At 41.1% G+C, this 12,010-nt stretch overlaps 1 protein-coding gene across 4 annotated transcripts in view; it reads right to left on the bottom strand.

Moving 5' to 3' along the window:
* The window catches only part of ASTN2 (astrotactin 2), a gene marked incomplete at both ends in the record, with an annotated part of 945,572 nt that overhangs the window by 393,042 nt on the left and 540,520 nt on the right, over positions 1–12,010 (bottom strand). For all 4 annotated transcript variants that reach the window (XM_080940102.1, XM_080940100.1, XM_080940099.1 and 1 more), the window contains one exon: positions 2,371–2,521. In XM_080940102.1, coding sequence (XP_080796228.1) covers positions 2,371–2,521 — 151 coding nt within the window. The remainder of the gene's footprint in view (positions 1–2,370; positions 2,522–12,010) is intronic.

Here is a 12,010-nt window from a genome sequence, read left to right as displayed (position 1 = left end):
GACATTAACCCTAACAAAGAAGTTTCAATACTTGAGGAATGAGAAAAAAACTGTTCAGAAAAACCACTATCATGCTTTGGAGACACAGTATTAAAATTCTTTGGGATTATTTGTCCACTGATCAGTGCTACAATATGAGCAGACTTGCTCTCCCTTACTGGGTCTCACTCTTTTAGTATAAAGACTGAAGTGTTGGCCACCGTATTCTGAATCAGACTTCTAATACATACACATACACAGCACTCAAAAACTTTTCCAGTTTCTGGAACTTGCATTTTCTAGGATGTCCATGTCTGTACCTATCTGAGCTACATGTTTCAAATGTAGTTGTCTCTTGGTTGAAATATTCCATGTGACTCATGGGAAGATGAGCCTGGCCAAGCCCCTCAATTGCAGGATTTACTGGTGAAGGGCTAGGGGTGATAACCAAGTTTGCCCAATATGATATTCCAGGGTCTGTCATGAAAACAACTAAGAAAGGGCTGTTCTTGTTTACAAGACTCAGGGTAGAAATACTGTAGTAGGTCAGAGAATGATATTTGGGAGAAAGCAGAGCTAGAGAGTGGAGACTGATTCTCATCCAGTTACATGATCCACGCCTAAACATTGCCTTCGACCATGAGTTTCTACTTTTTGCCTGAACTACTACTCTGTGTTAACTTCCTGTCACTTATAGTCCTGAAAACTGAAGCGACTAAACTCGTCACCTACCTCTAAAGGACCTGTGGATCACCTAATCTAAACTACAGGTTCACCGGCTCTCCTTGTGTTCTAAAATCTTCTTTTACTAACCTCCTAAGCTTCAGCTATTTCTCTACTGCTATAGATGGGTCAATTCCTTCCTTTCCAGTCTCATTTGGAGAACTAAGTTCAGAGTAGTGACTCCTATCCTTGTCCCTGAACCCCTCAGCTTCCTGTTCTAAGATGAATATTGTTGGTGTACAAAATGAATCAACAGATTCCCCGGGATCTCATTAGGCTTATTGGTTGAGACAAACCTAGAGCAAGGAGTCTGTGCTGTAAAATATACCAGGTGATACAAGAAAAGTAGGTAGTGACAATAGGAAGATCTTTCCCACTTCCTGGGTGGGAGGGGGATGTCTTCAGAAAGGACGAAGATCTGAAAGCATGTCTACTTATTTGCTCCAAGGGTTGACAGAGAAATTGACTCTAAGCGAAGGGCAAGGAGCCTTAAACAAGCAGCATGTTCAAAGAATTGCATTTAATCAGGTCCATTTGGCTCTAATGTAGGCTAAAGTCAAGTGGTGAGTGATGCGCATGGAGGGGTTGGAAAGGAGCCAAATGAAGAGAACATAATACCAGACTGAGCCTGCCTGACAATTACAAAGCATATGTCTGGGCTGCCTGCTCTTCAACACATCAAACACCTATGCACACGTGCACATACATTACTTGATAAAACTTCCAGTTCATGAGATATGACCCCACCTCTAGTTGTAGCTCAGAAATTTAAAATTCAAACAACTACTTTAGGTTAATCCTTACAAAACAAACCATCAGTTTTGGAATGTATTTTCATAGGCAACAGGTATCTTCACTTAACTTTTACTGTATCCTTATTTTATACTAGACACTGGAATTCCATGAGAAAAAAAATTCCTCCCTTTACACCAACCCCTCTGTTATAGTGTCTGCACCGTTTTTTTTTTTTCTTCATAACAACAGATCCATGCTTTTCAAAAGCCATTTCTAAGACCTACTTCCCAAAGAAACCTATTGCTAGCTTTGAGTTTCTGCTGCAGCGTCCTCTAAACCACACAAAAGAATCTACACTGGGTACTATTTTCATCTTACTCACTTCCCCTGCCTGCACTGTGTCCATGGAGCTAAGGCAGGTTATGTTTCAATAGCAAAAGCACTATGAGCTTCTAGAATTCAGAGCTTCCCAGGAAGGACACTTACTTCTATTATCTCATTTTATTTCTCTAGAAATTTGAAGAGGTAGGTTTAGTGATCCCACCTCACAGTGGAGGAGAGCCCAGCAGCCTGATATCTGAAGTCACACAAAGGTTGTAAATCTAAGTTAGCAACTCTCAACGTTCCTAATCCTGTGACCCTTTCATACAGTTTCTCATGTTGTGGTGACCCCCAACCATAAAATTATTTTGTGCTACTTCATAACTGTAATCTTGCTACTATTATATATTATTTTATATATGTGTATGTATGTTTATATACATTCGTGTGTGGGGGGGTATGTATTTTTCCTGTAAAAGAGTCAATTGAGCCCAAGGAGGTTACAATGCACAGGTTGAAACAAGCTGCTTTACAATGTTTTACTTCTATTCACTTCCCCTTGCACAGAGTTCTTCGACCATATGAATAGCTCTTGGGTCACAGAACACTCACCACACATCCTGAGGAGTCCACCTGGCGGTCAGACACACACTTGAAGTTTCGGGTGCAGCCCCCATTGTTCCTTGAGCAGTCACGGACTGGACCAAAGGAGGACAGCAGGTCATTGATGGTTTCAAAGTACGTGGACAGCATTGCTTCTTCCCTTGGGAAAAAAAAGGGGATGGTTAAACCTCAGAAATGGCTACATAGTTGTTCGGTTCATTGGGTTTTTTGTTTTGTTTTGTTATTGGTTTTTATTAATGTAAGTCCAGAACACTATAAATCATTATTTATTTTGTTTTTAATTAAGAAAATAATGCAAATAAAAGGATAAAGGGAGGCAACAGTGAAAAGCATAGTGCTTCCATTCTGTTGTGATCAGGAAAAGGAGATTTACATCTTCACATATTATTTCAATTACTCTCACAGTGATGGAAGGTGATTGGTTATGAGATTTCAACTTTGCCAGTAGAGCAGCTGTGTGTTAGAAATATGAATTTTCTTTCCTTAGGACTACCAAGAACTTAGACTGTAAAATACATAAGGACTAGCTTACATCATTAGAGTTTGTCTCAAGTTCCACCTGGTTTTCCCACTCACAGAAGGAAAGTTCAATCTACTACAAAACTCTTTGCTTGGACTATATGTTTGTATGGTTCTCAAAAACTCTGTACAGTAGCTATGTGGATAGCATTATTCTGACCCCAGTTTATAAAATTGAGGCTAAAAATTGTTGTAGGTTTTCTTTTTCCCAAATTGCCCAGGCTATAAATATAAGGTCCAACCAGAAACACAAGATTCTAGCCCTAGGACATCAGAAATGATTGTTTTCAAACCATGTCATGAAGCTCAAATTGTTAAATCTGTCAACAACTATTGTTGGGGAGGTCACAGAATTCTCTCCAAATGAGGTTTCTCTTACTTATTGATCTGCCACCAATATGATGGGACTCTATAAGATGGGTTCTATAATATGGGCAGCTTAGACAGACATTTCTGTTGCTATTTTATGAATAAAGAGCTTATAAAAGAAATATTCTTGCACTGGGTTAGACAGATGAGTCTTACAGATGCAGTGATTGGTAAGTGTGTCCCACTGGAAGTGGGACTTGGCAGTGTCCCCTCCCATGACAAAAAGCAAACATAAGAAACAGAAAGAGCTGGTGACAGACACCAGCAATGACGTTTCCCACTCTTTCTCCATTCAAGCCTGCAGTTCCCAGGTTGGGATTCTAAACTCATTTTCTTTTCCTAATCTTACACCCTTCTGTCTGAGAATTATAAGGATTGGTAGTGAACTTGGTAAATCCAGCTCTAATTAGATATTCCTCTGTTTAATAACTCCCCCATACTTCTAGAAGGGCACCTAAAGTCATTTTCTTGGCCCTTGAGGTTCTTCACAATCTTTTCCCTAGATACCCATCTGTGATGGCTCTTTTTATTTATCATCTGTGCTACCTCTGGAATGTACTACTACCCTGGCAACTGGGTACACCTGTGAGGGATGTTTACTTAAGTCATTTATTTGAAGTGGGAAGCCTCACTTTTAATCCAGCTCCTCTGGGGTGAGAAGATACACCTGTAATGCATTATCTTTGGAGGTGGAAAGCTCCACCTTTAATCTAGGCTATGCTAGAGGCTGCATCTCTGCTAGAAGCTGCTATAAAGGACAGGGAAAAAGGAAGCTTGTTCTTTGTGTCATTTCTCTTGCTGCCACTGGCAATTCTGTCCTCTCACTTACATTGGAGACTACTTCAGGATGCTGGCATACACTAATGACCAGTTGAGACAGTCATCGTCTGGACTCTTAGCCCTTTCATCGCTAGATAGCCATTATTGGACTAGCTGACTACAGGCTGTAAGTCACTTAAATAAATACCATATATACACATCTATTATATACTTAAAATGTGCAAACGTTTCTGTTGCTATTTTATGGAATATGTATGACAGTTTGTATATGCTTGGCCCAGGGCATGGCACTATTTGCAGGCACATCACCTTGTTAGGGTAGGTGTGGCCTTGATGGAAGGAGTGTGTCATTGTGGGCAAGGGCTTTAAGACCCTCGTCTTATCTCCCTGGAAGCCATTCTTCTCCAAGCTGCCTTTAGAAGAAGATGTAGAACTTTCAGCAGCTCCTGCACCATGCCTGCCTGGATGGAGCCACGTTCCTGCCTTGATGATAATGGACTGAACTTCTGAAACTAGAAGCCAGCCCCAATTAAATGCTGTTCTTATAAGAGTTGCCTTGGTCATAGTATCTCTTTACAGCAGCGACAAAATGCTTATTTATATAAATATATTTATTCATACACATGTTCTATCAGTTATATTCATCTAGAAAAGCTTTTTGACTGATATTTGACCATATTTTCTCTACTCTCATAAATCCTATTGTTTGTTCTTCTGATTCTTGCTCTTTGAAAACTGAACCTTAGGTTAGCCATTTTAAAGGCAGATTCTGCAATAGTTATTCACAAAGGGATGATTGGGGACCCATCTTGTGAGATGAATCCTCACAAAGAGAACAAGTCAGGACTTGTCAAAAAATCCATAGTAAAACATCATTTATACCATGTCAAGCTCAGGATCTCAGGAGGACCTTTATTGGCATCCCAGATGATAATAAAGCATCAGGGTATTCCTACATCTTTTGGCTGTTTCATGGACTGCTGACCAGAGTAGGACATGTGAGTACCATTGGGTAAAGCTAAAGGATACTAAAGATTCAGGCCTGGCAGCTGGAGGATGAAGTCAGTCCGTCCATATGCTAGAACATGAATCAATATGGTCAGTCTGAATGTTAACCTGGATGCTTGGGGCGAGAAATGTCTCCTACATAGGAGTTTTAGAGGTGAGAAGAAGTATAGATTGCATTTACTTAATTTATTCAACACCTGTATTCCTAAAAATCTAAAGTTTAAAATGCTATAAAACCCACAGTTTTCATTATTGCCTTATGACCTGCATGCTGTCTGAATATTTATCACATTTTACTGTCTAAGATATTTATCTATGAATTATTTTCCTGGCGAAATACCAAGACACCTTGCAAACTGATTAAATTCTTTCATTTGTCCATCCATTCATTCATATACACATGTATCTTACATGGTTTTTGATTAGCTGGTTAATATGTACTAGACTCTATCCTATATCCTTGGGTACAACAGTGACCTCAGACAAGTCCTTTTTATATACCTTATTGTTCTGTCTTTTATAGAACCCTCTTTTCTTACTAGATTTAATTATTTTATCATGTTAATACACTGCTTAAGTGTATGACATAACTGAATGTCATGACCAGTTTCTTTGTCTACTAAGGAGAGGGTATGCTTTTGGAGGGAAGGGCTTAGGGTTTATTCATGCCTATATGGTCGTCAAAGCAGACCCTGGCAGAATATGGGCTGGGTAACTGTGTTCAAGTAGAATAAGGAAAACAACAGAAAGCACAGATGCAGGTTCCCTGAAATATATACTTTTGAAAACTTTCTGTCCAATAGGGCATGCTGCTTCCTGTTGTGGCCCTGTGATCCCGTCAAGGTCCTACATGTCTGGTTCTGTAGAAAGAGACAACAGGGATTACATCAGCTGAATTGTGGGATTGTCCCTAGATTAGGATAGCGTGAAGAGACCAGTACATGGGGATGGTTAACAGTTATAAAATGAAATACTTAGGAGGCTGCCCATATTTGAAGCACAGAAAGAGTTGACTATGTTTGGGAAGACACAAAGCTTTAATATATAAACACAGTCAGAGGCATTAGAGAAGGCAAGAGCCAGAAGGAGATATAGGTGGAAGGAGAGAGGATCTGAGAAAATGAGAACAGGAAAGGGCAGAAGTGCAGAGAAGTGGCTAGAAAAAAAAAAAAGAAATGGAGGTATAGACACATAGTCACCCAGAGCTAGTAAAGAGAAGCAGAAGACAGAGAGGAAGTGAGACAGATGGACAGACAGATCTACACATAGTGAGTAAAGGATAGTCAAATGATGACAGAAGAAAAGAGACATCAAAATGAGGAGACAGAGCAGGAGAAATACATAAAGAGGAGAGGCAGGGAGAAAGAGAAGATAAGCAAGATTGAGAAAGAAAGGGGGTAAGTGAAAGACATGGACCGGAAAATGAAAGAATGACAGAAAAAACAAGGAGAAGCAAAAAAAGCACAAGATACCATTTTTCTGCAGGACCTTAAAGACTACAAATGAGCAGACTGCTAGCTCTTAAAACGATCAATTCTGCATAAGCGGCGTACACACGGGAAGCTCTACTTAAGACACAAAGGCCTGGCACAAGGCTCTTGCTAAGCCAAGAGGAGTGATTATGTCCAGAGAGGAAATGAGGCAACTAGACACAAGAGGAAAAAGGAGTTCAGAGCAGACACTGCATTTTTTTTCCCTTAAAGCTTGAGAACTCAATCCATCATTCTGGCCTGAGTTTAGGATTTGGGTTTTCTGTCCTTCATTGCACTTCCGAACTGCCAACCGTAGCATGAACTAAGGGGTAAATCAAAGGTTCAGTGGGTTCCCCCAGAGACAGAGGCAAGCTGAATTTATCAATAGGTGTGTAGGGTCAGGGCACCAGAGACATGAGAATCTAGTTCATGCCGAACATTACCACCTTCATCATTGTTGTCTTTCCCATCAATGATTTTCTGGGCCTGAGCTATGTGCAAAGCATAGTGTATGGTTTTGTTTTGTTTCCTATGCAATTGCTTTTGATCTTTTAATGGCTTTGTAAACTAACTTTTTTTTTCTCCCATTGTGTAGCTGCAGGGAGTAGATTTTAGGAGAGCGCTGTCACTTTCCCTGGTCACACGGGCAAGAAAAGGGTGTGCACACAATTCCACTGGAGTGCTTCCATGCCACAGTTAAGCATCAACAAATTGTTGTTAGTGGCAGGTCTGAGCTCCCAAAGCAGTCAAAGCAATGAGCAAGCATCAGTGTGTCGTTCCTCTATGACTTAGAGGAAGATGGATGGAAAGAGCCTGTTGGCTCTTTACACATTCCCCACCCTAACTCCTGGCCACTAGGTGTATATGATCTATAACAATATTGACCACCATAGGAATAAAATGTCTGAACCCCTTTATTTGAGCTATGTATCAAACATCACAAAGTGGGTAGGCTGGGTAAATTGTGTCCCAGGTCTGGAGGTTTTAAGTCAAAGGACGCTGAGTTGTTGACGGAGCCATGGTTGCTCAGCACCAGATAGGGAGCAATTCTGAGTTTTCATTACTCCTGAGGATTACTTTTAGCTTTCCTTATTTCCATGGCTTCAACTTTCTGACCCAACAGCTGCCTCTACTGTTTCAAGGATTTCTTCCCCTCATCCGTGTGTCCTTCCCTCTCCTTTAAAGAACTTTGCTATCTTCTAAGATGTGAAAGTGTGTAATGCACGTAAAATTTACTCAGAAATATAATCACGCAGGCAGTAGGCTTTACATATAGGGTTGTTCTGAAGTGACAGTGTTTTGAGGCTTGAGACAGTGTAAATAGAATCAGATGTCCTAGTGAAGGTCACATGCCCTTTGACCAGGCCCCCTGTGTTACATTAAGTCACTTTCCACCCATTCAGGGGACACACTATTTAAAATGTTATCTTGGGAGCAAAGACCAGGATCCCAGCAGACAATTACCTTACTGGAACTTTAATCATGAATCTCTTAGCTCTGGAATTATGAGAAACATATTTCCATTTTTTATAAAGTAACCGGCCTATATATTTTTTCTTGCAGCAACACAAGGAGCCAAAGCAATCATTCTTTTAGTATGGGGCTATAAGACCTTTGAATTCAGTGTTAGCAACTTCTGAAATTCACAATCTTTCTCCTATATGTAGGCCCCTCTGAAACTATCTTCTTACCTCGAAAATACATTTGTTTTGATAACAATTCTAGACTGTTGTAAAATTACAATAACTTGATATATACAAACAGGTTCTCTGAACTTGAGAACACACTTACTGCTCATTTATTCCATAAATATATGAGCACTGACTTCATGACAGGTACTAGATTAAGGGGGAGTCTATATTGTATTTAGATTCTCTGTAACTCGGTCTCTTTCCCAACGCCCAGACACCATCTAAACATTTCCAAATGTGTATCTATCCCTCATGATCTAATTCTGCTCCTTTTCCCACTGGACAATTCAGATTTTAAACTGGAATCAGCCAGACCCCAACAGATAGGGTGAGACTACAACACCTGCCTCCCCATCACCTGACTGACTGGTCAGGGAAAACTACTTCATCCGGGTACCATTCAGCTTTGTCAGTCTGTGTACCAACCAGAGTAAGCATCCTTCAGGGCAGCTGGGAACAGATGCTGGCATGGTCCACTGTTAATAGACTCTAGGAAAGGTCTGTGCCTCCTAGAGAGGTGTGAATGGATGACTCAGAGCCCAGACAGTGACAAGCCCCCTACTGATGCACACTAATCATTCTCTGGTAACAATATGAAACCTTGTTTCTTGAGCTACCATGGGGGAGGAAGAGGCAATGAATTGGAGTCAAGCTTTTCTTTCACCCATCTTTCTCGGTACCCCTTGCAGATATCGCAAGCTGCATGTGAAAAGGCTTGTCTGGCAGCATACTTCCCGGCAGCAGATTGCCAACTATGCAAGTCTCTTAATTTCAAGCTTCCAGGTTCCTAATATCCCAATAATTGAGTTTGCGTGAAAAATAAACTCAGTTATTAGTCTGAAATACCCAGTAATACCAAGTATGGAAAAATAGTCAACAATTGTTAATGCAGAGTATGGTAAAGGTTTCAAATAGCAGGGCTACAAAATAAGGAGCCCGTGGAAGAACTAGGAAAGGCCTGTATTCCCAAGTGGTCCTTTTGCTCATGTGAAGTGTCCCATGGGTATCTGATTTTTTTCTGGGCACATGGCTGTTTCCTGGATGTGATATAGTATATTATGTCTATCAACGGGATGTGATATAGTATATTATCACTGGACTTTTGCAATATCAACCCACTACCCCAGGCCTCAGTAACACGCATCCTTATACCTCCTAATCCTTCCCCAAAACAATTCCACTAATAGGGACCAAACACTCAAATATATGTCCCTGTGAGGGCCATTCTCATCTAAACCACCACACTATCCCTCAGACTGTATATCATCTTCATTGCTTTCACAACAAGCTAATGCTCAAGATGATGTCTCGGTTTATTTTGCAAAATAGGGTGATTTATGTTTTGTGTCACCGTGTTTGGAGCGAGCAAGTTGATGGACACTCACAGTGCTGAAATGATGGTGTGACCTTTATGCATGCATAGTAAACAGTTATTACCATAGTGGTTGTTGTATCTAGATTATTTTTTAACCATTATTAAGCTTTCTTGGGGCCAGGACCATCCTTTCTCTATGACTGCTACTTGTGGATAAGATATAATCCCCCAGTTACTGCTCCAGCATAATACCTACCTGTGTGACACCATGCTTCACACCATAATGGTTATGCTCACGCTGCCTGTAAACCAGCACCAATTAAATACTTTCATGAGTTGCCTTGGTCATGGTATCTCTTCACAGCAATGGAACAAGTGACTAAGCCAGACAGGAATTTGATGGGGCAGCTGTGGCGATGAATTGTGCTTTGCAGGTAGAGAATGCACCCCATGTAATAGTAGTAAAATACCTGACATCTACTGAGAAGCTAGCACTTTGATTTCCTATAAGCTACCTCATTTCATGCTTGCCTTAGTCCCATAGAGTACTCTTATTATCCTATTTTTTATCTCAACATGAAAATGTGGACGTCCACAAATATAGTACAGATCTGAGAAGATTGGCAAGGAACCTAAACGACAGACCTAGGCTTATCCTAGGAATGTCTAACTCTAGCCCCTTTCGTGTCCTGGCTTCCCTTTTCTGATTCCTCCTTAGCCAGTAATTCTGCGAGTTGGGTTCAAGCTGACACTTCACATTTCCCTTCCTTTAGCAATTATAGTTTGCACTGATTTAGGCGGAGGAAATGGATTGCTGAGCAGAGTGGTCTTGTAGCTTCCTGTGAGCATCTTGTGTCTTTGAGTAGCTTGTAACTTCCTGCATACTAAGAGACTCCTTGATCACATCTCCCAGTGCACTGAGCATGCTGCAGCTGCTCACTGAATAAGGACAGGGCAAAAGGATCAGAGGAAGCAGGTGGGTAAGGCTGATTAGCTTTGTGGCCTTGGGAACAAAGGAAGAGTGATTACGATGTCCATTGTTCATCTGTGCAATTGACAATGGCATTCAAATCACAGCACTGTGGGTCAGAAATCAGTGAGTTAAAAATATATGAAGGCTCAAAATGGAGATCTTCACAAAGGGTCAGCATGTTTCAGAATGTATTTGGACACTGGATAAATATTTACTTACATTCACCGTGTGGACTGGAGGTTAAAGGCATAGGAATGAGCAAAGCAGTTATGGATTGAGGTTTGTTAAATAGAACAGACATTAGACAGCTACCTGTTTCTGCTGTGGTAGAGGTGTCTGTTCCTAAGCCCAGGCTTATGTTTGGACACTTTCTACATCCTTGCCCGTGTGTCTCTGCTCATGCCCATGTCTCTCTCTGTATCTAAGGATGCAATTACAAACTTTGATGAATGAGGTGCCATATCGCACACCAGGAAAGCATATGGCAGAGATGCAGATCTAATCTAGGGTGAAGAGGTTGGAGCTAAGGGGAAGGTTTCTCTGGAGAATGTCACTCTCAACCAATTAAACCTGGGGCCTACTGAGGCTAAGCCACAAGGGCTTCATTAGAAGTGTCCTGATGATATGTGTCCCACCTCTACCATCCACAATGACAGTGGTGTTCAGCTGTTCTCCCAGGCCATCTTTCTTCTTCCTGCACTTGAACTGACTACTCAGTAATAGATATTCTCTTTCTTGCCCTCTTCTTTTTTTATAAGTTTCATCATTAAGAAAAGAAAGAAAGAAAGGAAGGAAGGAAGGAAGGAAGAAAGAAAGAAAGAAAGAAAGAAAGAAAGAAAGAAAGAAAGAAAGAAAGAAAGAACAAGAGGGGGGAAAACCTGGCTCAGTGGAAAATCATAAATATTGGGGATTATTTATTCATGAAATATGCACATGGAATCTTGGATGGCTCCACATGATTCACACCCTAGAGAGAAGCTCATTATGATGGGCATCAGGGGCAGGAGGGCCCACAGTTTTGGAGAGCTTTCTTAGAAAGCCAGCACTTTTCTCAGTTGTGGGCACCCCAAGCTGCTTGGGGATGGAAGATTTTCTAGAGCCTGGAATGGCAGAGGATCTGCTGGACACGATCAGAGCACATAATTACACTGTATGTGGGTCTGTATTAGCCAGAAGGGTGAGCAGCAGCCTGAGGTATAAGGTTCAGGATGCGAGCTCAGCTCTGTCTTCCTCTGCTGTGTGTCTTTCACTATCATTGGACCTCTCTTTCCACAGGAGCACAATGATCTCAAGAGTCCTCCCGGGTCAATAGTATTATATGGCTCCCCAGAAAGGCTGTCTGCTGTTCTCTATTGTCTACTATAAATTTCAGAGTACAAGTGTAAAAATGGAGGGAGTGGGATCACACCCCAGGAAATGAAGGAACTTATAGCAATCTGTAGTGAAATCAGAAATAAATACTAGTGTATCCCTGTAAAGAGGCTGAAGGCTCAAAACGTTC

The sequence above is a fragment of the Micromys minutus genome (assembly GCF_963924665.1).
Source record: "Micromys minutus genome assembly, chromosome: 28".
Lineage (NCBI taxonomy): Eukaryota > Metazoa > Chordata > Mammalia > Rodentia > Muridae > Micromys > Micromys minutus.
The sequence above is the reverse complement of the archived record's forward strand: the minus strand, read 5'-3'. Positions and strand labels throughout refer to the sequence as shown.